We start from the raw sequence: 17,120 nt of genomic DNA on the forward strand, positions 1-17,120 counted from the left end.
GGAAGACTATCTGGGTTCAGGGGTAAGCCAGTGCAGAAATATTCTCAGTGAGAGACTAGAACTGGCTTTAATTTCCTGTGTTCCAGTCTAGGAACAGAGTCAGAGGAAGGAAAGGTTCGCCCATGTTCTAAAGGATAATTTAATTTGAACCTGTTAATTTCCTTTTCACCTTAAAATTCAAAGATAAAGCAACATAAAATACAGAGAAAAGAACAGCTGGTCTTTAAGGAGAATTTGTGTCAAATGTTTACTGGTGCAACAGTCCTTCAAGCCTGGTACTACCCAAAGATGAATCATGGAAAAAAAAAAAGAAGAAGAAGAAGAAGACAGATTTTATTTCTAACAGGTATAGCGGCATGTGTGCTACAGCAAAGGCTGGCTGTAGCAAACAATTTAGCTTCATTTGGGAATGATTAATTTCTGCTAAAATGTAGAGTAAATCCAACATTATGCCAATTTTTACATTTATTATAGACCCTATTTTCGTACTAGAGGTTAAATTTTCATCACCAAAAAATGAGAATGACCTTACAGCTACTACTGTGAAATTAATCCCTTGGTATTCCTTTGAAAATATACTCCTAGGTTGTTAAGAGAAATTCTGACTTCATACAAATACATTATTTAACTGGGAGTCTTCAGTCATCATCTACTGTTGGCTTGATTGTCACTCCTCTTCTTATCTGACCCCAACCAATTAAGCTGCAAAATGAAAACAAAATAAAATCATGAATTTTACATCCATTAGTACCAATAATCGTATGACATAACTGGTTTTACCTGTCTGTCTTCCAAATTCAAGTTTGTTCTCATAAAGAAAGCCTACACTATCTTCTTAGCTTCCTAGAACCTGATTGGCTCTGGCCAGCATGCATGACAGGAAAAGCAAATAAGAAGTCGCTGCCATAAATATGTCCATTTTCAGTCTATAAATATATAACCACTCCTTCAGATCCAACAAGAGCAGTTCAGGTCCACCTAGGGTGCTGTTGCTTCTAGGTCCTTTGAGTACATTGAGCTAGGATTGTAACTTATTGAACAAAATAGGACTCCACAAGTCCACGTTATAACTAGATAAGTAAACAAATAACGGGGAAGAATACCAAATGATAAATGTGGAATGATGAAGTTGCGGGGGGGAAAAACCCACTATTTTGCAATCTTCACAGTCAAGTTCAATCTAGGCAAGAATCATCAATGGATACTAAATCCAGGGGGTGTAGAGGAGGGGAAAATATGATGAGAAGCAGGAATACTAGCCTTTATTCTTCAAAATTGACAACGTCACGTAGGACAAAGAAAGGCCGAGGTAGTTCCAGATTAGAGATCAAAGAGACATAAAAACTAACTACAATGCGTGATCTTAGACCGGAAGGGGAATAATGCTTTGAAGGATGTTATTAGGACAAATGAGAAAACTGGAATATGGACTATACATTTCAGTATTTTATCAATGTTAAATTTTTTCAGGTGGTTATATAAGAATAGCTTTGTTTTTAGGAAATACACGCTGAAGTATTAAGAGGTCAATTGGCATGATACATGCAACCTACTCTTCAAATGGTTCAGAAAAAAATTATACACACACACATACATATGTACATATTGTACACACAGATTTTTTTTTTTAACTGGGTAGAGTATACAGGAATTCTCTATCAAATTCTTGTAATTTTTCTGTTAAGTTTGAAATTATTTCAAAATAAAAAGCTATCAAGAGTCAAAGACAACTGAAATACTGAACCTAAATTCATTGGTTTTTACATAGGTTGTGACTGAAATGAATGGCAACGAACTGCAGCATTTGGACTAAAACATGGGACTATAGTCTCATGAATTCAGGCTAAAGATACAGATTTCAAAGTCATCTGAATAAATAGCTAAGAGTTAACATCATAAGAACTACCGCATTCAATGAAAAGTGTGCATGCGTACGTGTGTATACACTCCAAGAACTAAGCTCCACAAGGAAATCCTATGTCTTTAGTAGACAGTAACAAAAGCTAATAAATAAAACTTACCGCCAGTGTTTCTCAACTCTTCGGCTAAGAGCAATTTTTTCTCCTACTTCTGTGCACACAGGATTAGTCAAAACAATTTTGCCTAAATCAGCCTTCACTGCACTAACTCTTCCTCCTGTTGACAGGGATCCTATGTTCACCATAAGCACTTCATTCTTAGACAGTTTTTGCACCTAGGGAAATAAATTGAAGAAAAATAAGCCCTCAAATCAAGTAAATTTGTGGGTATTTACTAGATACTTTGGAAAATAAGTAAACCATCGCGGTGTGATAGATCCCTTTTTATATGGCCTTTCTTGCCGTGGTCTTGTAACTCCCACCAAATGACAAGGTGCTTGTGGTCCATCAAGGGGGTTGGAAAGATTGCTGTCTTAGTCATCTAATGCTGCTATAACAGAAATACCACAAGTGGATGGCTTTAACGAAGAGAAATTTATTCTTTCACAGTCTAGTAAACTACCAGTCCAAATTCAGGGCGTCAGCTCCAGGGGATGGCATTCTCTCTCTGTCAGCTCTGGAGGAAGGTCCCTGTCATCAGTCTTCCCCTGGACTAGGAGCTTCTCCATGCAGGAACCCCGGGTCCAAAGGATGTGTTCTGCTCCTAGTGCTGCTTTCTTGGTGGTATGAGGTCTCCAACTCTCTGCTTGCTTCCTTTTCATCTCTTGAAAGATAAAAAGTGGTGCAGGCCAACCCCAGGGAAACTCCCTTTACACTGAATCAGGGATGTGATCTTAGTAAGGTGTTACATCCACCCTAATCCTCTTTAATATAATCTTGCCTAATTAACCATAGGCAGAGATGAGGATTTATAACACACAGGAAAATTGCATCAATCACAAAATGGAGGACAACTACACAATACTGGGAATCATGGCCTAACCAAGTTGACACATATTTTTGGGGGAAACAATTGAATCCATGACAATTGCTAATAATGCAAATAAGGTGCACAGCACCCTTGGGGGGTGGGGTGGGACCATGAAAATAAGGTGTATGGAACCCTAACGAGGGGATTGGTAACAGTTGCCATCCTGCTAGGCTTTAAAGACAGCCAATCCCAGAGCAGAGAGACCTCACTACCACCAAGAAAGAAGAGCTGGAAGCAGAACACGTCCTTTGGATCCAGGGTCCCTAAGCTGAGAACCTCTTAGACCCAGGAGACAGAGAGAGAGAGAGCTGTAACACTGGAGATGGTACAAGACAACAAGAAGCAGTGGCAGAGAGATGGTGGCAGCAGAACCAGGAGACCAGCGCAAGATGGCACAGTGGGCTTCCTGCCCACGGAACAAGGTGGTTACGGTAGGCTTGTCAACACAAAGCAAGAGAGCTGAGTGCCTTCGGGCAGGAGACTTACTGGCAGGGTGGGGTGCCTCTGGGCACTTACCAGCACAGCCGAAGGGCTCTGTAACACTTGCCCAACCAGGGCAGAGGCCAGTCCAAGGGGCCCAAGGGCCAAGGGAGAGGTCTGCGTCTGAGCACAGCTGAGGAGCTGTCCTGACTGAAGAGAACTGTATCCTGGGTCATTCCTGATCCTCAACTGTAACCTGTTAATTCCCTAATAAACCCCATAATCCTGAGTATTTTCTGTGAGTTCTGTGTGGCCGTTGGAACAAATTATCGAACCCAGCAGAGAAGTAGAGAGTGCCATGAGGACAGCTGGTGTAGGAATTGGTAAAAAGGTTGGAGAGGGGGTGTATATCTGACCTCCATTTCACAGGACTCAGCCTTGGGCTGTCGATGCTGATAATGACTCTCTCCTTCCCCTTGTGAAGTTAGGCAAGGAGGTCTGACGCTGCTGCCACCCCATCTTTATAACCATACACACATAGTGTGTGTATATGTAGGTATGTGTGTATATGTAGACTAAAGTTAGCAGTTAAACACAGGCACCTTTAAAATATAAGCTAATAACCATAATACAGAACCTCTTAAAATTCTGAAACGGTTGTATGGCAGAAATGGATTACAAAATATCCTCAAGTGGGGGAAGAGCAGGACAATGGTTACGTTAAGTTAGCATGGGTTCTGGAAATCCAATTCTAGTCACGTACCCTAAGCTGGTTACTGGAACCTTCTGAGCCTGAGTAAAATTGGATAACGGTTACCACACATGGTAATAAGTTAATTAGTATCTCCTAGTCCTATTATTTGGAGCCCTGGTGGTGCAACAGTTAAGTGTAAGTGCTATGGCTGCTAATCAAAAGGTTGGCAATTGTTTTATGGGCCTGTCTAATCTCTGGCTGAAGGGTGAACCTCAGAAGTGACTTCATTACTGAGCTAAAAGGGTATCCAGGGATCATACTCTTGGGGTTCCTCCAGTCTCTGACTGACCAGTAGGTCTGGTCTTCTTTTTTTTTTTTTTTGTGAGTTAGAATTTTGTTCTACATTTTTCTCCAGCTCTGTCTGGGACCCTCTATTGTGATCCCTGTCAGAGCAGTCAGTGGTGGTAGCCAGCTACTATCTAGCTATACTGGACTCACTGTGGTGGAGGCCATGGTAGATGTGGTCCATTAGTCCTTTGGTGTTTGTCTCTTTTTTGAAACAGAAATTATAAAAAACATTTACCTTTGCTGCTTTCTTGTCTCCTTCAGTACGTACACCTAGAAGCCGTCTGAGTAGGAAATAGGAAATTTCCAATTCTGTGAAGATCTCAGGTAAAGCTCCAACTGCGCCAAGTACCTGCCCCACCATTCTGTCAGCCCGGCACAAAGTGGGGTCAATTTTTGTTCCAACTCCTAACAGAAAGTAAGATACACACAATTCAACTTTTTATTTCTTAAAATGCCTATAAAGCCAACTGTTCATCCAAAATTTAGCATATATCTATGCTTTTTAATATGTACTTATATTTTCATACTCCTGTAACAGCTACACAGGTGTGACAAAATCCATTTTATCAGAAGAAACAGAACTGTAAACTTACAGGTTAGGTGAGCAACTGAGAACAGAATTAATTTAATTTAAATAATAAAAAAAAAGGGACAAATAGAGATAATAAAAAACCCATTGCTGTCGGGTCAATTCTGACTCATAGCAACCCTACAGGACAGAGCAGAACTGCCCCATAGGGTTTCCAAGGCTGTGAATCTTTACGGAAGCAGACTGCCACATCTTTCTCCTATGAATGGCTGGTGGGTTCAAACGATCAACCTGTCGGTTAGCAGTCAAGGGCTTAACCACTGCACCACTAGGGCTCCTTAACAAAGATAGTAGCCTAACTAAAAAATGAGTCTGAGTACCCATAACAAATGTTGAAAACAGAGAGAATTCATAACGAGTAATTTGTAGAATATCTGCTTGCCATTTTCCCCCTTGAAGGCTGATCAAAAAGATATCTTAAAAAAGAATTCATGTTAAGATTCCTAGAATCCACTTCAAAATAATTTAGCTCTGTGTCTTCGAGGGGAGATACATAGATGAAGCAAGAGTAGTGGAACATTAGTAACTGCGGAAGCTGGGTGGTCGCAACATGGGGGTTGTTGTTACTTTACTACCTCTACTTTTATGTTTGAAAATTCCCATAATTTTCAAAAACCTTAAAGTTTCACTGTTTACCAGAAGAAAAAACAAAGGCAAACTAAGCAGATAAAATTGTATACAGTAAATTCTTAGTTATCAGGATAGAATGGAAAAATGAATTATATAGCCAAAACCCAGAGAACCAAAGACAAACTCTTTCACCAAATGTTTTCCAGGATACGTTACCTCTAATTCCCACTGAATCTGCCTTTTCCTGGACATCTGGCAATACACTAAGTTCTAAAGGACTAGGAAATCCATAAATTATTTCAGCAATTTCTACCTAATGCAAAGTAACCAGAAAACCAAAACCAAACCCACTGCCGTCGGATTCTGACTCATAGCAACCCTATAGGACAGAGCAGAACTGCCCCTTAGAGTTTCCAAGGAGTGCCTGGTGGATTCGAACTACCGACCTTTTGGTTAGCAGCCACAGCACTTAACCACTATGCTTTTAATCCTACCTCAGTCTAAGTATGATCTGACAGGATTCAGCTGACATTTGTGGGTAACTTTCCATTTGTAAAAATATACATAAAAAGCAACTACCCTCTACCACAAAAAGTGTGTAGAGATTTAAAAAAGAAGTATAGTTAGGTATTTTGAATGCTGGGTTATAGACCTCATTTTGTTATTGCTAAAAAGGAGTTAGTTAATCTATATACTAAACCAGAATGTATTCTTTATGCTGAGAGGAGGAAATGGGGAGGGACTGCTTAAGGGGAACTGAGTTTGTTAGGGTGATAAGAAAATTTGGAAACGAATAGTGGTGACGGCTGCAAAACATGGAGAATGTAATTAGTATCACTGAACTGTACTTGTAAAAACGGTTGGAACAGCAAACGCTTTGTCATGTGTATTTCATCACAATAAAAAACCACAAAAATGGTAATTCTTACAAACACACGAAACCATCTCATGACCTAAAATTAATAGCTGAGCCACATGAACGTTTCCCTACCCCCATTTGATTATTAAAATTTTACAATTAATGTATCCTTTTGGGTAATCCATTTCCCATGAAAGGTACCAGGAATGCCCATCAATTAAAAGCATAGGAATGACAGGAAAATCCTTACCAATAAGACCCCCTGGAGCAGCATACTGAAGATCATTATGTTCCGCAAAAAGTGACACAATTTTGGAAAAGATTGGCTTACACATGAGTTTTCCTTCACTGTCTTTGGAAACAATACCAGGTCTGACTTCTATCTCCTGGCCCACCTGTGAACATATAAATCCGTAATTAAAAATATCTGGAACAACATAAATATTATTTCTATATTGAGTTCTAACAAGCAGACCACAAAACTGAAACTTCACTATTAAAGGAGGAGGAAAAAAAGATGTGGAAGAGATCTTTAAAACCCGAACCATCCAACTATTGCTCATGACCTGCCACACAAGGCTATCAACACGTAAAACGTGCTCCATACCTACAAGGAGCCTAGAAATGTAGAGGTAAGACACTCAAAAGACATAACAGAAAACAAATCCCTATCTGAGGTACCAGACACTATGAAAAAACTATTTTATTTTCCGATTTGGATTTCCCGTCATTTTTTCCTGATTAACATAACGGGAAGTAAAAAACAAAACAAAACAAAAAATTTAAAACCCAGCTTACCTTTAATACTCCTTTCAGAATACTACCACCAGCAACACCCCCCTTAAGGTCATCAACCTCACAGCCAGGCTTGTTGACATCAAAGGACCTAATAACTAAAAGAAAACAAATTAAAGCCAATCCTGTCAATTTTAACTTTAGAAGAAACATTCTCTTCCAAGTCAAACTTTTCTAAAATAGTAGCTATTTAATATTTATACCATAGGGATGAGTTTGTCACAAAATCTAGCATTAATTATTCCAATGCTTACTGCAGCCTTACTTAGGGTGGTGATGGTGTTGTTTGTGCCAGTGAGTTGATTGGACAGAGTAGCCTAAGTAATGTCAAAGTTCATTAATAGGTGGCCTGTTATGGTAAGTATATTCATACTATGAGGCATCATACACACACACACACACACACACACACACAAAATACTACGAGGTACCATACAGCTATTAAAAAAGAATGTTAGAGCAACAGGCAATGATCTGGAAGGATGACCCTCATATACTGTTAAGGGGAAGGAAAAAAAAAAATATATCCACAGTATGATCCCACTTCCATAAAGAAACAGTAAAGCAGTAAATGCCTGTGTGTATTTATATGTGATGATACGAACAAAAGAAAGATGTGGAACTATACACAACAACAGTCAACTTTGGCTACGTCAGGGCTGAGGGGCTAGAAACAGGAGTCAGGGAGATTGTGGACTTTTTTCTTCATATACCTCAATATGTCTTCTCTAATAAAAATTTAGTTTTAGAACTACAAAACAACTCTAAGACTGTAACCCGCACTTAGGTACTGAGAACAGTGATTTTTAACAAAGGGTACACATCACAGTCACCTAAGAGAACATTTCCCATAACACACACAGGAGGCCTGGAGGATCAGAGGGGCTCAAATGTCTTTTCTGAAAAGACTCCTCCATCCCTATGTAGGAACCACAGGCTCAGATAAACAAACTGTACCAATAATGGTACTGCAGACTTATATTAAAGTGAAAAAGACATTAAAATCATCATTAATGGTATACTGAAATCATTTGTACGAAAATTCTAACATCCTGTTCCTAATTAAAATGTTATAAAGCCATAGAAACTACTACATTACTAAACTTGATCACATACCATATACAGCACATAAAAAAGGTTAACATTCCTTTCAACTGTATTCAGGACTCTGTCCCTCATCCAGTGATGCAATCCAGCATTGCCAACGCAATCTTGGAATTGATGCATTTCAATTTATATGAGTTTTAATTTCACTCCACTGAGTTTAACTGTCGCCCTTGGATTTCATAACCCCATTCCCTTTTTTTAAAATTAAAAAAGATTTATGGAGATTATGATTTACTATCACTAGGCAAAGATGATATATTAATAAACACCCCTAAAGGAGAATTACCAGCGTAGAAAAGATCAAATTAAGGCTTAAAGGTGAATCCTACCACTTACCAATAAGTCGGGGTTCTGAAGTAAAGTCTCTTGGAGGTACTGGAATTTTCTTTACTATGTACTCACAGACAACTTCAATATTGTACTTCAGCTGAGCAGAAATTGGAATAATAGGAGCTCCTTCTGCTACTGTCCCTATATGACAAAATCCAGAAAGATGGTAATTCTTGAGTTTTATAGAATTTGTTCTCCAATTCTGCTACATAAAACAATTGTTAAGATTACTAAAATAGATGTCTGAACATTGCCACACAAATGCTAACAGGTGGAAAGTGATAATTCTATTTAGAAAGATACCAATACTCTGTTCGTTGTTTCCACTGAAAATATTATCCCTTTTAGGGAAAATTTAAAAAAATTATATTAATAGACACATTTAAGAGTAAAATGATAAAATTGTTTAAGAGAATAAAATACTGGCACTCCTGGGAAAGAGTACTTTATTAGTTGAAAAGATTTCCAGTAACATGTAATTAACCTCCCAATAAATGTCAAGATAAAATTACAGACTCTTTGCTAATCAAACACTCCAGGCACATATGCTTGCTCCTTATCAATTATATGTCAAACAGGCTGGTCAAAGAAATAGACCAAGCATAATGAGATTTTTATCAAAATGACATTCTTTTTCTTTATGATAGTACTGGATTCGTAAGAAGTCAATCTTTCTAGCAAAAAAAAATAAGGCTGAGAGAATCATTTCAACAATAAGATGCATCATGTCTTTCCCCAAATGTAAGACGCTATGCTGGTAGAGAAAAGGACACTACAAAGATTAAGTAAATCACTGTCAGTTCCAATGCTCGAAATAGCTATTCATAAGAATAGTGTCTGGCCATGCAAAGCACAATTGGTCTTTATTCACCTGGAGCAACAAAGGAAGAAAGAGTCAAGAACAGGAGGAGGATATGGAATGTGCAGCTAACTGCCTCCATGAACAACTGCCTCCTTTGCCATGAGACCAGAAGAACTGGATGGTGCCCAGCTACCATTACTGAATATTTTGATCAAAGAGTCTATAGCAGAATCCTGATCAAAAGGGGGAAAATGCAGAGCAGAATTTCCAATTCTCATGGACTCCAGATTTTATGGAGCCATGGAGGCTGGATGGGCCCCTGAAACCACTGCCCTGAGAGAATCTTTAAACCTTAAACCAAAAACATCCTCTGAAGTCTTCTTAAAACCAAACAATAGTTGAGCTTAACTAGTAAAGAATGTCTGCCTTGAGCATTATGCTCTTTTAAGGCCTATCTATATGGGATCAAATTGACAGCAGCAGCTCAAAAGGTTAGATAGGAACCTTAGGAAGCAGTGAGTTTATGTTAACAAGGGAGGAACAACTCAGAAAAGGAGGGTGAGAATGGTTACACAACTTAGAAGAATGTAATTAATGTCACTGAATTGTACATGTAGAAACTGCTAACAAGGTGGATATTTTGCTGTATATATTCTCAACAACGTTAAAAAAAAAAAAAGAATAGTGTCAGACTAAATTTTTTTAAAAGTACTTTGATTCATTTTACTATCATTGTGGAGAATTTTTTAAAAGGTCTAAGTTTCCAGAAGACAACTTCAATTCTGACTTTCAGTCACCAAAACTGTTCTTTGGTATATTAAATTCAGAAACATAGATCTCACTACTTATAAGAGAGTGACTAACAAGTAGTGAGTCCCTGGGTGATGAAAATGGTTAAATGCTCAACTATTAGCTGAAAGGTTGGCGGTTCAAACCTTCCCAAACACTCCTCGGAAGACAGCCCAGCAATCTGCTTCCGAAAGACCACAGTCTTGAAAACTCAATGGGGCAGTTCTACTCTGCACACTTTGGAACTGACTCGATGGCAGCTAATAACAGCAAATAGTAGGTAGAGAAATAAAGCCTAAAGATCCGTAAATTTATTCTGTTTTAGGTGATTATGTTAAAAGTAGATTAACACATAATATCTGGATTAAAGAAGCCCTGGTGACACAACAGTTAAGTGCTTAGCTGCTAACCAAAAGGCTGGCAGTTCAAACATACCCAGCAGCTCCACAAAGCCCTAGCCATCTGCTTCTGTAGAGATTGTATCTTAGGAAATCCTATGGGGCAGCTCTATGCTGTCACATGGGGTTGCTATGACTCGAAAACTGACTCAACGGCACCTAAAAACAACACCAGAATTACAGGGCTCTCAAAGTTAATTCACAGACTTATTAGATATTCCAGCTTCTTACCTTGTACAAATGCAAGGATCTGTTCATACTGTTCCTTAGCCTGACTTTCTTTTACCAAATCAATTTTATTTTGTAGAATCAAAATATGCTTCAGTTTCATGATTTCTATAGCAGCCAGGTGTTCAGAAGTCTGAGGTTGAGGGCAAGATTCATTACCAGCTAGATGATGAAGTATAAAAAAGATATATAAGAATTAACCGGAATGATCCAAAATAGGCAAACACACAGAGGTAGAAAGCAGATTAGTGGTTGCTGGGAGCTGAGGAGAGAGGGGAACGGGTGACTGCTTAATGTGCATGGGTTCTTTTGGGGTGATGAAAGAGTTCTGGAACTAGATTAGCAGAATAGTTGTATAACATTGTGAATATACTTAATGCGATTATACACGTTGATGGTTAAAATGGGAATTTTGTTATCAGCATTGTGCCACCACCACCACAACAAAAAACAATTAGCTGGCACTTAATAAGCTCTTGGATGCCCTAGCCCTGCTAGAGGCAGAAGTCCTGGATATCACTGTATCACTGCCAACTGTCCACCTTTTGCCCCTGCTTCATCCTCTGTGCCTGTGTTCACTGGATCCTCCCATCCTTTTAGCTCCCATTCCTGCTCCTGAGCTAGAAGCTCAGACTTAACAAGTTTGGTTTCTCAGGGTTTTTACCGGGCCTCAGCTTTTGCTCCGGCATAAGGTATAGCCCTCTGGCTCTATTCAATCTTTGAACTGTTCTGGCCCTGCCAAGCTCCTGAGAGGTGGAGAGTACTTAAGAGGGAAAGACATTTAATATAGTCTATGAATTATAACTAAATATCAGGGGCTCCTCCTTAACAAAGGGGAGAAGAAAACACTACCTGGGAAGGCGCCCAACAACAGTGTTTTATAAATAAATAAGCATGTTTTGTTCAGCACTCCAATAATGACCCTCCCCAAGTTGTGATGTTCAGGAGTCCTGTATTATACCCATCTGGCATGCTCTTGGCAAATTATATCCCACAGGAACGAAATCTCAGCTCACATAAGGAAGCACAACCCTAGCTTTGAAAACCCCCATGCAGGCATAGCCTTCAGCACTTCACGTGAATATCTGCACCTAAATAAAACCATTCTAAGTCAACGTTGCAACAGATAGTGTAGAGATGACCCCCCAAAACAAATAAACAAAAAACCCACCATACAAGTATTTTTATAAATCAATTTAAAACTAAAATAACAAAATCTCATGTGATTTAAGTGGGGGAAAAAATGCACTACTTTTTTTTTTTTTGATATGACCATAAACACTCTCATAAGACATCAGCCCCAAATCCATCTTGTTTAGTATTTTGTGAAAGCTAGCAGGCAGGGATGTCTTCCTGAATGCCATGTTTCCATTCATGTCATAGCAGGTAATGGATATGACCCTTGAATGCACTAGCTCCCCTTTAAATATTCCATCTTTGGTTTGCTCCACACTGGTTTGTCCAATCCAATTCTGATATTATTTACCTATCAACAGAAGAGCTGCATCCATCACTGCTGCACCGTTCAGCATAGTAGCCATCAAAATATCGTGGCCGGGACAGTCAACAAAGGAAACATGCCTAACAATTGAGAAATATCAGTCAGCCTTAAAATCGATACTTAAACATGCAAGGCATAGACTTCCTGAAATTAATCACTTAGGAAAAAGATAACCAGCTGAGTAAAATCAGTGTAGATCATTACAAAGTAAATAAAACTAAGTTATATGTAGAAATAACTCACCTGAAGAGACAAAAACTCCCAAATCCAATTAAAGTGACTATGGTGTACAACGGGGTATAGAGTATATATCGGGAAAGCCATCAACTTGAAAGCTAAAACTTAATAAACTGTAAAATCTGTGTTGAGAAAGGGGAGTGACACCTGAAAGGATAATCTGCTGACAGTGTCTCTAGCACCTTGAAAAACTGGAATTGCCAATCTAAAATGGAGATGTCAGTGCTATTTTAACAAAATTATAGACCTCATACAGAATTGCTACTATTTTTAAAATTGTATGTTCACACTTCATGATCTAAAACAGGGGTTGGCAAACTAGGGCTTGCAAGTCCAATCTGGCCCACTTCCAAAATCTTTCATTTACGTATTATGTACATCTGCCTTATGATAGAAGGCAGAGCTAAGCAGGTACAAGAGAGACCCTATGGCCTGCAAAGTAAAAAAATATTCACTTCCCGAAGCCACTTTTCAGACAAAGATTAGACTAGACTATAAAACATAAAATAATACTCGTGAAGGGTGAGCTTCTCAGTTCAAGCAGATACTCAAGACCAAATGGGCGGCTCCTGTCCGGAGGCAGGAAGAAAAGGCAAGAAGGGACAGGAGCTGGTTGAATGGACACAAGAAACTGGGGGGAGTGTGCTATCACGTTAAAGGGATTGCAACTAGGGTCACATAAAAGTATGCGTGTAAATTTTTGTATGAGAAATTAACTTGAACTGTAAACTTTCACTTAAGGCACAATTAAAAAAAAAAGAAAAAAAATATTTACTATCTGGCACTTTAAAGAAAAAATTTGCTGATCTCTGATCAGGGCCAAGATTAAGGTGAAGCAAGTGAAGCACTCACCTTGGGTACAAAAATTCAAGGGGGTGCCAAATTAACTTCATGATAGACAATAAAAACATAAAATAATGGAAAATAAAAAAGCCATTCCACGATTGGGTTTAAATCATTCCCTTAAATATTTCAAAAAAACAAGAAATAATATATACATAAAATGTGAAGTGTGTTTAGCATGAAAGAGATCACCTGACTAATTTGAAGTTCCCTTTGGTCCCTGGAATGTCTGTAGGAAACTCATCGGGCGTATTACTTCCACAGGATTTATAACATTCTGGCCGAGGACAACTTGGGTCATCAAGTTTATAAATCTAAAAGTTTCAATTAAAAAAAGATTTGGATTTGTTATCTGCACATTCACCAATTAAACTTAAATGGTTTCTAGTTCCATAATACACAACTCACCTTAGCATTAGCATATCCAAGTTTGATTGTAATATTTCTTTCTAGCTCATTTTTGAACCTGACAGTGTGAACTCCAGAAATAGCTTTTACAACTGTAGATTTCCCATGAGCTACGTGACCAATTGTACCTATAATCAAAGTACAGAAAATTAATCCATGTGCATCCAATTACACCAAGTATTTCTTCAAGAGTGTTAGAACAGCAAACCAAAGCCATAGCTCACATTGTAGGTATGGACATGAAACCAGTAGTGGCTTCAATTTTCCCTCCTATATATCCTTTCCTACTAAAAACTTGTTTTGACACAGGACTAAAGAGAGCTTTCTGTGTAACTGACAACCTTGTTAAAAATCATACGTGGTGAAATATGCCCAAAAAACTGGACTCACCAATGAACACCAATGTTCACTGCAGCACTATTCACAATAGCCAAAAGGTGGAAACAACCTAAATGCCCTTCAACAGATGAATGGATAGACAAAATGTGGTACATACATACAATGGAACGCTACTCAGCCAGTAGAAGAAACGAAGTCTTGATACATGCTACAAGATGGATGGAGCTTGAAGATATTATGCTGAGTGAAATCAGTCAATCACAAAAGGACAAACAGTGTATGAGCTCACTTATAAAAATATAAGAAAAGGCAAATATACAGAGAACAAAGTTTATTAGTGGTTGCCAGGGGCAGGAGAGAAGAGGAAAGGGGGAGGGGTAAACAGTGATGGAGAAATTGTACTGATTAAGGATAGAGTCATACAGCAAATTATTGTAATTGCTGCTAGTAAGTTATATACTTATAAAAAGTCGAACTGGCAAAAGTTGTGTGATAGATATACTTACAACAACAACAAATAAAGGGTAGCTGCTGAGGCTGATTATGTACAACGAAAAACCTCCTGGAATGTGGTTTCTTAGTTTGGAAGTTAAGGGTCATGGTTTCATGGGACAGCCCAGTTAATTGGCCTAATAACATGTTTAGTGCCTCTGTTCTGCCTGGGGTCTTAAAAGCTTGCAAGCACATACCCAAGGTACAACAATTGGCCTCTATTTGCCTGGAGCAACAGAGGAAGAAGGTGAGTCAGGAATAGGAGGAGGATATGGAATGTGTGACTAACTGCCTCCATGACCAAGTGCCTCCTATGTCATGAGACCAGAAGAACTGGATGGTGCCCAGCTATTGTTACTCAATATCCTGATCAAGGAATCCACAGAAGAATCTTGATCAAAGGAGAAAAATGCAGAATAGAACTTCAAATTCTCATGGACTCTAGACTTCCTGGAGCCATGGAGGCTCGATGAACCCTTGAAATTATTGCCCTGAGATAATCTTTGAACCTTAAAACAAAAAAAGCCCCTCAGGTCTTCTTAAAACCAAACGATAGTTTACCGTAACTGGTAAAAAAATGTCTGTCTTGAGCAATGTGCTCTTTTAAGAACTATCTATATGGGATCAAAGTGACACAGCAACTCAAAAAGATTAGTTAAGAACCTTAGAGGACAGTGTGTTTATGTTAATGGTGGAGGAACAACTCAGAAAAGGAGGGTGAGAATGGCTGCACAACTTGAAGAATGTAATTAATGTCACTGAATTGTACATGTAGAAACTGTTGAATTGGTGTACATTTTGCTACGTATATTCTCAACCACCACAAAAAAAACCCAACATATCCTAAATACCTAAAAAAAAAAAAAAAAATCATACAGTGTAATAATAGCTACTCACCATATGTTATTAGAGAAATAACTGACTTCATTTGAAATATACGCTCGCTAAAAAGTATAAAATATCGTGTATTATCTTGTATATTAAGAAGCTTTCTAGCATTTCCAGAGTGAGGTGACTAGATATGATGAGCCCTGACACAACTAAGAGAAATCTATGAAAATAAGAAAACAATCCAAGTTTAATTACAGTAATGCTGTCAAGGGTAGATTATATTTTAGAACTTTTTAACGGCCTTGGGTAGAGTCTAACTTCTAACTAAGCTTTACTGTGATGTTTGCACAGACTCTCAAATATCCAAAATTTACACAGTCAACGTAACTTCTCTAAAGTTCGAAGGGTGCCAATTAGGAAAAAAAAAATACTCCACTTAATAATGGCTTATATATCAAATAAGACTTTCACAAACTGCTCTCACAATAACCCCGTGCAGCAAATACAGCCATATTTTCAATTCTTCTTTATAAGACTTTCACAAACTGCTCTCACAATAACCCCGTGCAGCAAATACAGCCATATTTTCAATTCTTCTTTAAACTCCTGCTACGTACGACTATATAATTCCTTACGTTAAATTTTTCAGGGTCTGGGTTACATCCTTCCTTCTCACTCAGTCTGTAACCTAGGTATTTGCAGCATTCTCTGTGTTTCCCAAGAAATCTAGCAGGTGCTTTGTTCACAAGAGTTCAGTATCTACTTCTTATATACCTGAATCCTCATATAATTCAATTAATCACACCAAGGGAGAAGTTAAAATTACTTGCCAGTGATCAAGCACGTCAGGACTCCAAGTTATTCTTACCTATGTTAATTGTGGCTTGTCTGCTGATGACTTCGTGTGAAAGGGGTGTCAACTTGGCAACATCCTGCAACGAAACATTTTATTATAAACCACTGCACAGAAGACAAAACAGGGTTTTCCATCTGACTTTACGTTTGCTACCTATAGCTCATCACCATCTGTACAGCTCTCTATTACTTCTGAAGCGCTTTTCCCATACAAGCAATCTTGTGCTCTGATGACTGGAAAGCCCGAAGCACCCCTAATCGTTACACAACAAAAGACTACGCCTGCACTCTATGAGAAATCAGGAGGCCCGAGGCCCCCAACTTTGGAAGCTTTAGCACTGAGGGCCGTGGAGATGCTCCCTTCCCAAGCCTTCAGAGTTTGGTCAAAGCCTTAATGACACTCCGTGACGTTCCATCCGAATCCTTCAGGAGCTCGCGGTCCCACGAGCGCGCACACCCACAGCCAGCTCGCAGACCGGTCGAAGTGCAAGCGGTGGCGCGAGCGCGACGCAGGCCGCTCGGATCCGGGGCTCCCTCCTAACTCAGGCTCCCGACGGCCCGGCACTGCCTCGCCCCAACGCCTCCCGGGAGGCATGACCATCCCCACTCCCACGCTCACTCCGCGTCCTCCCAAAGCGAAACCTCACCAAGGTGGCGAGATCCTGGCTAGAAAGATGTGACTGCCCCAGAGTCACTCCCGCCTCGCCCCCCGCCATCTTGCCCAGAGAGGAAGGAAGTCGGCCAGGCTGTCGGCTGACAACACGCAAGCCCTCTGGTGAGGGGCGGGGAAGTCGAG

The 17,120-nt window shown here is 39.2% G+C and overlaps 1 protein-coding gene across 1 annotated transcript; it reads right to left on the bottom strand.

Moving 5' to 3' along the window:
- Positions 1 to 317: 317 nt before the first annotated feature.
- EIF2S3 (eukaryotic translation initiation factor 2 subunit gamma) lies at positions 318 to 17,080 on the bottom strand. Its single transcript, XM_049873187.1, has 12 exons — positions 16,972 to 17,080; positions 16,338 to 16,401; positions 13,808 to 13,935; positions 13,592 to 13,713; positions 12,305 to 12,399; positions 10,822 to 10,980; positions 8,608 to 8,742; positions 7,168 to 7,262; positions 6,620 to 6,764; positions 4,587 to 4,756; positions 2,022 to 2,194; positions 318 to 702 (listed from the first exon to the last, which is right to left on the bottom strand). The coding sequence occupies exons 1-12, from the start codon at positions 17,038 to 17,040 to the stop codon at positions 639 to 641; spliced, it is 1,419 nt and encodes a 472-aa protein (XP_049729144.1). The 5' UTR covers positions 17,041 to 17,080; the 3' UTR covers positions 318 to 638.
- Positions 17,081 to 17,120: the final 40 nt, after the last annotated feature.

Source organism: Elephas maximus, chromosome X, assembly GCF_024166365.1.
Source record: "Elephas maximus indicus isolate mEleMax1 chromosome X, mEleMax1 primary haplotype, whole genome shotgun sequence".
Classification (NCBI taxonomy): Eukaryota; Metazoa; Chordata; class Mammalia; order Proboscidea; family Elephantidae; genus Elephas; species Elephas maximus.